This window comes from Hakea prostrata, chromosome 5 (genome assembly GCF_041222555.1).
Source record: "Hakea prostrata isolate BN-2017 chromosome 5, UWA_Hpros_2, whole genome shotgun sequence".
NCBI lineage: Eukaryota > Viridiplantae > Streptophyta > Magnoliopsida > Proteales > Proteaceae > Hakea > Hakea prostrata.
Genome location: NC_142604.1, coordinates 18,034,882 through 18,047,433, shown reverse-complemented (window position 1 = coordinate 18,047,433; position 12,552 = coordinate 18,034,882). Strand labels below are relative to the sequence as shown.

General features: G+C 40.4%; 1 protein-coding gene across 1 annotated transcript; it reads left to right on the top strand.

Moving 5' to 3' along the window:
* The first annotated feature begins 4,513 nt into the window (after positions 1 to 4,513).
* Positions 4,514 to 5,350, top strand: LOC149015566 (uncharacterized). Its single transcript, XM_089156556.1, has one exon. The coding sequence runs from the start codon at positions 4,514 to 4,516 to the stop codon at positions 5,348 to 5,350; it is 837 nt and encodes a 278-aa protein (XP_089012682.1).
* Positions 5,351 to 12,552: the final 7,202 nt, after the last annotated feature.

Here is a 12,552-nt window from a genome sequence, read left to right as displayed (position 1 = left end):
AAAAATAATGAAGTCAGTAGAAATAAAGTATAACAATACACAGAGAGAAAATTTGATTAAGGCTTAAAAATTGATCTTATTAGTTACATATCACATCTAGGTCAAAACTTTGCAACAAAACCATACAAAAACACTTGAGATATTATAGAATATAAAAGACATGGGAAATTTTTTATATGACATTGATATATGCATGTTTTGTAAAAAATTAGCAGCACATTAGTTAGCTTCCCTGTGCACTACTCTAGAAAAAACAAAAAAAAATAGAGTATTTATTTATTTAGATGTGAAAGTGCTATTCAAAATGCAAATGCGAAAATAACATAATAGAACACACTTATGATTTAAGAACATTAATTCTATCAATAAATAAAAATCAACAATAATCCATTAAAACTATGTTGTGCAGCTATTTAAGCTGCAAGAGATGAAGGGATGCAAAAGCTCTTACCATAAAAAATTGTCGAGTCTACCCATTCCAAGGAAATTGAATAATCATCCCTCTCTTCTAAGCTCCAATTCATGTATGTACTTGAGTGCATATGACAATAGCTGGAGTGCTTTCTATAGTAAGACGCCAAGCAAATTGGCCTCTTCGACCTTGAGTTTATAATATAAGGAAGAGGAGATTTACAAAGAAGACTTTGTTGCAAAAGTGCCTTTTCAATTCAATTTAGTGCTTCCAAGCTTTTTTGCAGATGTCCACTAATGTGACGATTTTTGGGTGAAGAGCTTCTTTCAGAATATGTGACTTAACAAGCACATTGTCGTTAGCATGAGTATTAAGGCTTAACTACCTCAAATCGCAACATGCACGAAGAATGTCAATTTAGAATTTGTAATAACAATAAGATATCAATCAATCACAGTCTTGCTTTGGCATGTTTTAATTTTTTTAATGAGAGGCCCTATGTCTTGGCAGCCTTCGATTGGGTCCCAAGTGATCCGTCCTTTATGGTTGGTTGGCCCTAAGTCAATGTATGCCACATTATATTAAGACAGCATCACTTATAGTGATTTAGTTAAATATTAGAGTATGTTTAGATGACCTATCCTCGAGGGTGGAGTTCGAAAACCCCTTAGGGCTGGGGCAAAGCCCAGCCTATATTAATTATATAAAAAGCGCCTTGAGGATATAGTCGTGGTGAGCGCAAGCTGGCCTGGATGAACCTCATTCCCTAAAAAAAAAAAAAAAAAAACAATTTGCTTTTCTGACAATTTTCAACTACATAATAAGGAATTGTGCCCATTGGATTTACTAGAGTTTTTATTTTACTGTTGTCCCCCAATATTATAGCTTAATTATTATAAGGACCCTGCTAGTTATGAAATTACTGTTGCTCCCTTCAGTTCAAACAGTGTTAAGAGACCATTACATTTGAATGTTTAATGTTTATTTTGTTCTTCTTGAATTATGAAGTCAAAACATAATACTTTCCTCATTTATAAAGAACAATATCAAGTACCAATTTTACGCTTCTATTCTTATTATTTTGAACTAAAAAAATATCTTAATTATTATTTTTTTGGGTTAAGAAAAAAGAGTTTCTCAAAATTGATAACGTTAACTTAGATAGTAAATAATGAAAACCTAATGGAGGTAAGAACTTTCTAAAATTAATAACATCACATTGGAAAGTAAATAACTAAAACTAAAAAATAATACCAAATTGAAAAGTAAATATAAAAAAACTAAAAAAAATAAGGAATTATCAAATTAGAAATTTTTTTTAATTACTAAGATAATAATGTAATTTAATATAAAGTATAAAGAAGTACAATAAAACCTTAAGGTTATTTTGAAATTTTTCAATAAATAAAAAATACCACATCATCATTAACTAACGGAGTTTAATGTGGGGGACAATAATTATAGGTAAAGTCCAAGGCTGATTAATAATTTCAAAAGAGATAACGTAGTAATTAAGCTATAACAGAGAGGGCAACAATAATTATCCTTTTTATTTATTCTTCAATATTTATAGGTGGATTCTACCCCTATTATGTTGTTAAAAAAGTCAAGAAATCTAAATGTTAATTTCTATTTTACTATCTTCATGTGACATGTATTATAGATAAACTAAAGAAAATGAAAGACCATTTAGATACTTTTATTTCCGCGGATCATCTTTGAGTGGCCTTGTTTTTATGTCTAATCTTCATTTTTTGCCTTGGTTTTAATTTTTTTTGGGTCTTTAGTTATTTTGTTCACTGATAAACAATACATGTCATTTTTCTAGGTTATCACATAGGGTAGAGTGGTAGACCATATTTCGTGGTAGCCTTCAAATTGTCACATATTACCATTGGTACTTTTGTGGCTCTTGATTCTATCAGCTTCTTTATTTTGTGAACTATAAATAATAGGAGGTGGTGGTGATGATAAACACAGGGAAAAGTTGAATATAAGAAGAGAGTTGCTAGGATTATTACAAAACTAGCAGCTCTTAACTCTTGAAGAATCAAAGCACTCTACTGGAAACAATTAAACAATTGAAGAATCAACACTCAATGTCATTCTAACATTAAATCTCATCTCTATGCTAAAAGTAGCTTTTAAGTACAAACAATGATTAGTACCTCAAGACATGGGGAAAAAATCGTTTTGCTGTGCACATCTCTCTGTTGTGCACAGCAGTGCGGCACCACAAGTTGACACGTGGCTTATTCCTATTAAACGGTTCAGATTAGGAGGAGGAATTTAAGTGAAATTGACCCATCTTCTTATCCATTTTAACAGAACCCGTTTTGTGACCCGTCTAAATATGGACACACTGATTTCTTTCCGTTTTAGTTGGAAAGTTTTTCGGCGATGATGTTCCCTCTCCTCTGTCTCTCTCGCCCCACCATGAGATTGAACTGCTGCCTGAGGTCTTCTCCATTAACTTGATTAACTTGAAGCGAAACCGATCAAAGAAAAATATAGATTAACTTGATTATTAAGCATAAACTATCTAAATAACTTGAAACGCCTCAATTCTCGATGTGAAAATGAAACCTGCCTAAAGTCCATTGTTTTCAATACTTCGAGCTTTTTCTTTTGGATAAACAAGAATCACAAAATCTTGATTTTCGCATTCCAGTTCTCAATGCCAATGGAAGCTGTTGCAGAAATTCTTGAGCCATTCAATCTCCATTTCTCAGATCTCATGCTATTGTCTTCCTCTGCTTCTTCGCTGTCGTCATCTTGGTTGACGTTGAAATGCTTGATTCTATCAATTGGTTAGAATGTTGCAGCAGAGAAACTTATGTGGTTAGAACGTCATAGTGGGGCTTATGTTCTACTCTCCAATATGTATGCAGTTTCTGGGAAACACAAAGATGCCAAAAGAATAAGGAAGATTATGGAGGAAAATGGGGTGGAGAAGACCCCAGGCAGCAGTTCAATCTCATGGTGGGGCGAGAGAGACCGAGGAGAGGGAACATTGTGTCCATATTTAAACGGGTCACAAAACGGGTTCTGTTAAAATGGGTAAGAAGGTGGGTCAATTTCACTTAAATTCTTCCTTCTAATCTGAACCATTTAATAGGAATAAGCCACGTGTCGACTTGTGGTGCCGCACTGCTGTGCACAGCAGACAATTTTTTTCCCATCCCAAGACATGGTGCATTTGAATTGCAGATTAAAAACTAGGATGTGAGAGCTCATTAAAGTCACAAAACGGCACAAGAAGATACGACTTGGTGTACAATTCCATTCATGTTAAGACTTTTGCAAAGGTTTTGGGTATCAATCTATTAGTTCCTTCCCTCTTTAAGTGTCAAAGTTTCTTCTGTGGAAAAAAAATTCCATGCCGAGTCTACCCATTCCAAAGAAATTGAATAACTAACGCTCTCTCCTAAGGTCCAACATGTATTTCTTCGAGTGCAATGTGACAGTAGCTGAAATACCTTGTGTGGTAAGATAACATTGGCCATGAAGAGACACAAACAAATTGGCCTCTTTGGGCTAGGGTTCATAACATAGGAAGAAGAGGGGCTTGTCCAGAGAAGATTTTGTAGTAGGGTTCACTTGTCCTGTCAATTTGGTGTTTCCAAGCATTGTATGAAGTGGTTTTTATTTCCTTCTGGATTATGTGATTTAACAAACACATTGTGGTTCGGATGAGATGAGCATAAAGGCTTAACTACCTCATACTGCATCATGCATGAAGAATTTAAATTTAGAACATACAATAATAATGATAAGAAGATGACTTAAAATATCAATCAATTCAATTTTCGGCTGAAAAAGTGAGATTTTAATCGGTTTCATATAGTTTAACTTTAGTTTAATTTCATTTTCACCCATTGAGCTTTTAAATCTACACGAACCACCATCGTTTTCAAAAATAATTACCGTGCAAATCCCCCAACCCACATGTTCAACCTCAAGTACTTTTTTTTTTGTTGAACTCCGAACCCTTAAAAACCAGAACCTCTCAACTAAAAATATGAATCTTACCACTCTACCAACCCTACATTGATGTGTGTTATCTCCGGGGTACTACGGCGTCAACCCTCAATCATTCCAATGGCCTCATCCTCCAATACACCCCCACCAGAAATCCGACCAATCCCAACTACCCTTATTCTGGAGGAGGAAGAGGATAATCGCCCTTGTTTTACACCCAACAACACACTGGCTGGTAAGATTGTTGAAGGCAAGCGGTTTCGAACCCAAGCGGTTACCGAGGGCTTGATCAAAGCATGGAACACCGTAGCTCAGGTAGAGGTAATTCCATTCTCAGATACAATATTCTTATTTCAATTTGAGTATGAGTTAGATTTAAAGAATGTATTGAATGAGGGTCCATGGACGGTGGCTACCAATCTGGTTCTGTTAGAACGGTGGAATGCTGAGAAGCACTGGAAATTCGATCACTTCGACATCTGGATACAGTTCCACGATATTCCCCAGGAGGTGGCGACCCCAAATGTGGCGCTTAAACTTGCCAAAATGCTCGGATCTCCCCAAAAGGCATTAACCATTTCGGGCATCCAGTTTGGTGAACAGATACGGTACGGGAGAGTTAGAACTACCATTAAACTCAACCAGCCCATCCACCACTCGCTGCAAATACAGCGAAAAAATGGTGAAACCTCCACGGTGCAACTCAAATATGAAAGGCTTCCATTATACTGTACTTGCTGTGGTATGATCGGCCATGAAGACTCTCGCTGCAACAAACTGTTTGATGCCCAATCGGAACATCAGCGTCTCCATGGATGCGACCAACAGGCTATGTGCGAGGACTTTGAGACAGTCATCTTTGGCGAGCATCTCCGGGGAATCCCACCGGCATCCAGATTAGTAGAAACCGCGATGAAATCGGTACAACTCACCGGCGATGGTAACGAACCCCGATAGAACTGTACTCCGCCAGGAAAAAAGAATGGTACCTCTGCCACAGTGCAAGCTGAACCCATGAGTACGGTCTGCAACACCGATGCCAGGCTGGTTTTAATTTTCCCCTCTACCATCACAGACCCAACACCTGGCCTCCATAAACCCATGCCACCTACATCGCCAATCCCTTTCCCTCTGACCCAGTTTCCTTTCTACCCGATACCATACTATGGCTCCCCATATCCCTCCTCAGTTAACTCTGCTCCACAACAGATACTCAATGAAGAAGCGCTGCTACATCTGTCAAAGCCAGGACCCATAAACCCCAATCATGACCTAACGGAACCATCCCAACCCCCTATACTCATGCCACCATTGGCCTTTTGGCAACACCAGATGCTCCACCTACTACCCCACTTGTCGGGTGTCTCCCTTTCCCAGAATCCACAACCGTTACCCATCCAACAGTTGGGCCCCCATGCCCTTCCATCTCAACCTCACGGATATATTTCTCAAACTGGACTGCCAGCCCAAGCCCATTATCCCAACTTTCCCCATAACCCAGCACCAGATATTCCTCCGTCAGTCACATCACACACCACATAACCTATCAGGTCCAACCAAACCTAACCCACCTGGCCCCACCCAAAAACAGAAAAAAAGAGCTCGTTTCATAAAAGAACCCGCCACAGCCTTACACATCAACGACATTCCAACCCCCCCCAGATCGTCTTCTTCCTCAGAAACTATCTCACCGCACATACACGACAACCCTGGTTCATCCCCAAGCATCCCTATGGACCATGATGCAATCAACCAGCATTTTTTAATGGATATGCCCGTGGAACTGAATCCAGTCAACCACGAGCACTGGCAAAGATCTTAAGCTGGAATGTCCAGGGGTTGGGCAACCCGGATACTCAGAGATATCTCAAAAAATTAAACAAATCTGAGAAACCTGATATCATCTTTCTTATGGAGACTCACAAACCCACCCCAATGGTTCAAAATGTGGTCGATACTTTGCAATTTCCCTCTTCCTTTCACTTCCCACCTGTTAATAAGGCCGGTGGTTTGACTCTTTGCTGGAAAGACCATATCAAGATTACCATTCTATCAGCAACCGAGAGGATGATTGATACTACAATTTCTATCCTGGATGAGACACCATTCTTCATCTCTTTCATTTATGGAGACCCCATCAAAAAGAACCGACACCTTACCTGGACACAGCTAGAAAATATTGGTGAAGTCAGATCAGAACCATGGATGGCTATCGGTGATTTTAATGCACATCTGGGCTGGCGAGAAAAATCTGGAGGGTCCCGGAACATCACTCATGACTGTGATAGATTCAAAAAAATGCTCAATACATGTGGATTCTTAGACTTGGGATTTCAAGGAAACATCTTCACTTGGTCTAACCACCGGGATGGGGCAGCAGCCATTCGGATTCGACTCGATAGGGGATTAGGCAACTCCCAATGGAGAACGATATATCCAGCAGCTACCATGTTTGTTCAGACTCCAATTGGATCAGATCACACTCCAATGCTATTGGATTTAGAAGGTGGAATCACAAAAGGCAGGAGACCTTTCATATTTGAATCGGCATGGCTGCGACACTCAGACAGCAAAACCATTACTGCAAATATCTGGAATAAATCACATGCAGGAACTGGAGCTACACAACTTGGGGAAAAAATGTGTGAGACACAATCTACTTTTTGCGAATGGAACAAATCTACGTTTGGCAATATTCAGAACAATATTCAACGCATCACTGCTGAACTGCATCTGGCTCATAGAAGAAAGGAAGACAGTTTTCTCACCACAGAAGTAAAAAACTTGTCATTGCTGCTAATGGAAGAATTGTCTCGTGAAGAACAACTCTGGCTTCAGAAATCCCGCATTGATTGGCTGAAAGAGGGAGACAACAATACGTCCTTCTTCCATGCTACAACTTTACAAAGAAGACAAACCAACAAAATATTAAAGCTCAAGGATGAAAGGGGAGAATGGACTACGGAGAGGAATCAGATAAAAAATATTATTACGGATCATTTCAAAAAAGCTTTTACCTCAGAGCCGATTGATCCAAGGGATATGGAGAAAATCCTGGCTGCCACTCAACCTTGTATTACTCAGGAAATGAATCAGACATTGTGCTTACCTCCTTCACAGGATGAAATCAAAGCTGCCTTGTTCGATATGAATCCACTCAAGTCACCAGGCCCTGATGGCCTTCCACCGGTGTTCTTCCAGCAAATTCGGCAATCAACCAGCCAAGCCGTGACTAACTTTGTGTTAGAATGTTTTTCTACAGGTACGATGGACCCATCACTCAACACTTCATATATATGCCTCCTCCCAAAAGTGCCACATCCTGAAAATGCAGAACAATTCAGGCCTATCAGTTTAGGCGGGGTCGCCTCCAAAATAGTTTCAAAAATCATTGCCAAGAGGTTACAGAAGATTTTACCAGAAATCATCAGCCCCTTCCAGTCAGCTTTTATACCTTCCCGGCAGATATCAGATAACATATTCATGGCACATGAGTTGTTTCACTATATCAAAAAGAGGAAAAAAGGAAAAAAAAATTTTATGGGTCTGAAGCTCGATATGAAAAAGGCATATGACAAGGTGGAGTGGACATACCTCAAAGCATTACTGGTAAGGATGGGCTTTCAAAATTCATGGATCTCTTTGGTGATGAGTTGTGTAAAAACTGTGTCATACAACCTACTGATAAATGGAAATATCAGCAGCCCAATCACACCCACTCGCGGCATACGCCAAGGTGATCCTCTGTCTCCAGCTCTATTCATCCTGTGTGCACAAGGTTTTAGTGGCCTGATCCATCAAGAAGAACAAGTAGGCTCCATCAAAGGGATCCCCATCAAGAACAGAGCACCAACAATCTCCCACTTACTGTTCCCGGATGACACTCTATTATTTTCGGAACTGAATCTCAATGCCGTCCAAAACTTCAAAGACACACTCAAATGTTACTGTAGAGGGAGTGGTCAAACCATCAATACGGACAAGTCAAGTGTGGTGTTCAGCCCCAACACTCCTGTGCGTTTCAAACGGTGGTTCTCTAGAATTCTGAAAGTATCCTACACAAAAGAACCAACGAAATATTTGGGATTACCACCGGAAATAGGGATCTCAAAAAATTCTACATTTGGTTTTCTCACGGAAAAATTAAACCGAAGATGGGGTTGGAGTTCGTTGCTCTCCCAAGTCGGTAGAGTCTTTATCGGTGCAATGGCCCTTCCGCAATTTGCTTGTGCCCATTTTCGCATTCCGAAGAGCATTCATGGGCTTTGGTCCTTCCTTTCTTCGGGGAGAAAGCTCTCAACCCCCGGTTAGTTGGAAAAGACTCTGTTCCTCAAAGGATGCGGGGGGATTAGGTCTAAGGGACACAAGAAGACAAAACCAGGCCCTCCTTACAAGAGCTGCACATAGATTATGGTCTGAGCCACTACCCGTGCTCTTTCCCTTTACTTCCCATCCCTCTTAGGCCGTGGGTTTCACCCCCTGGCTCGTGTCTCTGGAGGCCCGATCCTACGATTTGAGATGGAAATCGAGGAACTCAGTTGCTTTGCCCCCTCAACGCGGCACCATTACCTTACAAGCCCATTGGATGCATCTCGTGGTATCCGACCTCATCGTGCCCCCACTTGCTCTCTCCGACTTTCCATTCCCCTGCCCTCGGGCTCCACTCTGTTTCCCGGTCTCGTCGCGGTTTTTCTTATCCTCCGCTCTCACGATCCATGGAGATGGTGCGCCTCGACCTCAGATCCCGGTGGTGCTACATAAAACTACCGGCGTTGATTTGGAAGGTGCATCGCTTCCAAATTCGTTCTTTGGTTTGGGCCGCCCTTGGATACTCGCGCCCGCTGCGGGGAATACCGTGCCCCGGGCTTAGACGAGATCTTGGCATCTCTTTCGGCTGCTTTGCCGTGTGGTTTCGCTCCTCTATCTCATCGCCACCGCTCCCCCCTCCTTATTCATGCTTGGCTCTTCCCGTGTCGCCCCGATGGGAGCAGGAAACTTCTCGGTTGGGTTTCTTTACCCTCCGGGAGATCCGCTGCCCGCCTTTATGGCTGGGAAACGATCCCCAATAGGGTAGCACGGGCCACGTTTCATCGCGTTGAGGTCCACGGATACGGTTACACCATACTTCCCCGTTATGCCGATCATCACTTCCTCCGGCTGGCCATCATTCGTGTGCGGCTCTCCATGGCCCAATGTCAAGGGGCCGGTATTTTTATATCCCCGATGGCGTCCTCAGGCAATCTCAAGCCGCTTTTGCACAGTTTCGGGAGGCATGTGCCTGCGTGATGCCTGTGGAGCCATTGGGGGGGATTGGCGTCTGTTACAACGCCGTGCGGCTGGTTCGAATTCTACACCATGCTGGGACGGCTAGCCCCCTGAATCTGCAACCAATCATCGAAGATATCACAACACTGAGATCGTATTTCATTGAATGTAATGTCGGTTTTATTCCTAGGTCTAGCAATAGTATTGCTCATGTCCAGCGGAGGCCTTGTCGTTTCGGGCTCGCTGGCCCGTATCCCTCCTTGGCTGCCTCGCGTCCGGCCTCGCCCCATCTTAATGAAGTTTCTTTACCAAAAAAAAAAAAAAAAAGTTTGCTTGGTAAATTCAGATGATTCTTTTATTTTTTTCTAAGCAGCAAAGATGCAGATTCTATATCAAGATTTAGCTTACAAGACTTAATTTCTTAGTCACAGGCACTAATCAAATTGGTCGAAAATGTGAGTACTCTAGTAATGTGAAATTTGAATTTTGGAAGGTGTATCGAGAGGACAATCCTTAGTTAGTGAGAACTGTAAAATGAGTTTTCTAATCCTGCTAAGTACTGTTCTTCAAGCATTCAAGTGTGGCTTTGAATCAGTTGCAGAGCTACTAGCTAATATTTTACCCGTTTTGATAAAAACTTACCTTATTTCAAGGTGCAAGCAGACCCTGTAAAGTTGACTTAGCTGCCATCTACTTATTTCATGAATAACAACTCTGTATCAGAAGTGATCACAGATGACCCTGATGTGAGGGAAAATAAAGTTGGGACTTATCTTGTTGTTGCCATTCAAAGCTAATTTGATTTGTAATTTTTCACTGATATCAGGGTCTGAATTATCTTCATGTGTTCAGCAACCCAAAATACAACATGAATTTGACTAAGAAGGGTTTTTTTTTTTTATTTTATTAAAATCATAGTTAACAACAAAAATCATCCAAAAACTCCAAGATAAGTTGAGTATTTAAGGCATATACAGTCTCTGTGCACATTAAATCACAAAACCTTGAAGATTACAGAAAGTTCATTCAGATCACAGCATTGAGACACAATTGATTTGAAGGCAAGTACATACAACAGCAGATTCAGTACACCTAGCAGTTGTCAATCTTCTTACTTACAGTAAGTTTCTTGTTTGGCAGTTCGTGTGTGTATGGATGGACCAAATAATTCTTTTTCACTGTCCTAGTAATTCTTCAGTGACATTATACCATTTATTGGTCAAACCTCCAATGTTTATTTTTGCAACTACTACAGAAAGAACTAGAAAAAGCAGACCTACATATGAAAGAAGAGAGGTATAATGAAGGGTAAATGAGTTCAGGGGAATCACACCAGAAACAGGATAGTTAGTCTGAGGAGAGGGAGAATACTGTTTCAGCATCCATAGCACTTGCCAGCAACACTGCAAGGAACTTTTATTCAATTCCAGAAGTTACTGCTTAATCACTGGTGACATGCTTCCGTTAAAAGATAAAAACAATCAAATCCCTATCCTGAAACCAAACTGAAGATAAACACTTCAAATCCTTAACCCTCCCTACATATTACTGTATTAATAAACTACACTTCCAACTCCTCCAACCCTACAGGTGAAGCCAGATTCCATCCAAGATCTGGCTATACCAGCCAAGGCCCTTACAAGCTGCTGCTAGCTCCTTGTGTTGTGGTGAAGACCAATTTTCATCATGGAAAATGTTTCAGGGCTTAAAGGAGCTGGGATGACAATTTTTGATGTGGGCCATTGCCAGGTAAGCATGGATCTGTTCAGAATTTCAAGTTCTTCGAAATGACTGACTATAAGCCCAAATTGTTTGAAGGTCCTGTCTTGCTGTTTTGAGCGTTTTTGGGTACAGAGATATTTTGGTCTTTTTTGATGAAGTTGGGTTTTCACCCATTTTGTACTTAAAAGTCACTGAAAGGAGTTGAGAGAAATCAGCTAGGTTGTACTTTGCTTCTTCCTCATAATGAAATAAACCCTGCTCGGCTGTGGACATACCCTTCGGCGGAACCACATCAAACTTGTTGTTTGTCTGTGTGTTTTTGCTCTACTTCTGTCTAACTAGGCCTCAGTTGTTTCTTGAAAAGCCCAATGATGTAGTAATAATAAATAAAGAAGAGCAAATTGAAATGTACCTCAATACAGCAAGCTTTACTCACTAACACCCCCATTTTAAGTTTCATAAACATGCGTTCCCTCTTTTGTTAGATTTGTTAGTATTAGAGACAAAATGACCATTATATACTTCTACAGGGGTGAGGACTAAACAAGAAAGACCAATATACTCATGAGAACTAATAGATGGAAAGATTCAAGGGAAATGATAATAAAGGGGAGTTTGAGGGCAGTTCTTGGGAGCCATTTTTCCTCCTTTTCTTCTTGTTTTCTGATGCCTTCTTTGATTTCTAAAACCAAAACCTTTATACAATGTGGAAGAATACTCTAAAAAAGATGAATAAGAATTATGAGACAACAGACCCAGACATGGAATCTAATCTATTACAGTTCAACAATCAGCAAGCCCCACAGCACATTATGTTGCAAGTTGCAAAGAAAGCAGACTCGGAAAAGAAATTCAGTCCTTGTGGGTCATTGGATTACAAGGAAAAAAACAATACAATGTTCTGCTGGACTGGAGATTTTCAAGGATCAGCACAATCCAAGTAATGAAACTGAATCTCAAATGAAAAACAAAACCATACCACCCAGCTTAAGAAGATATCTAATTAATGGGTTCAATTAAAAGTCTGGCAGTTTGAAGACTGTCTAGCAATAGCTTCTAGAAGCCTAATGTCATCGACTGACTGATCATCATCGATATTATCTTCATCTTCCACAGAAAGATTCAAATCCAGTGACACAACTGGGACAGGTTTCTTTCACTTTCTTCATTCT

Excerpts from the sequence above, each read along its gene's own strand:
- LOC149015566 (XM_089156556.1), top strand. The coding sequence starts at position 4,514 with ATGGCCTCATCCTCCAATACACCCCCACCAGAAATCCGACCAATCCCA.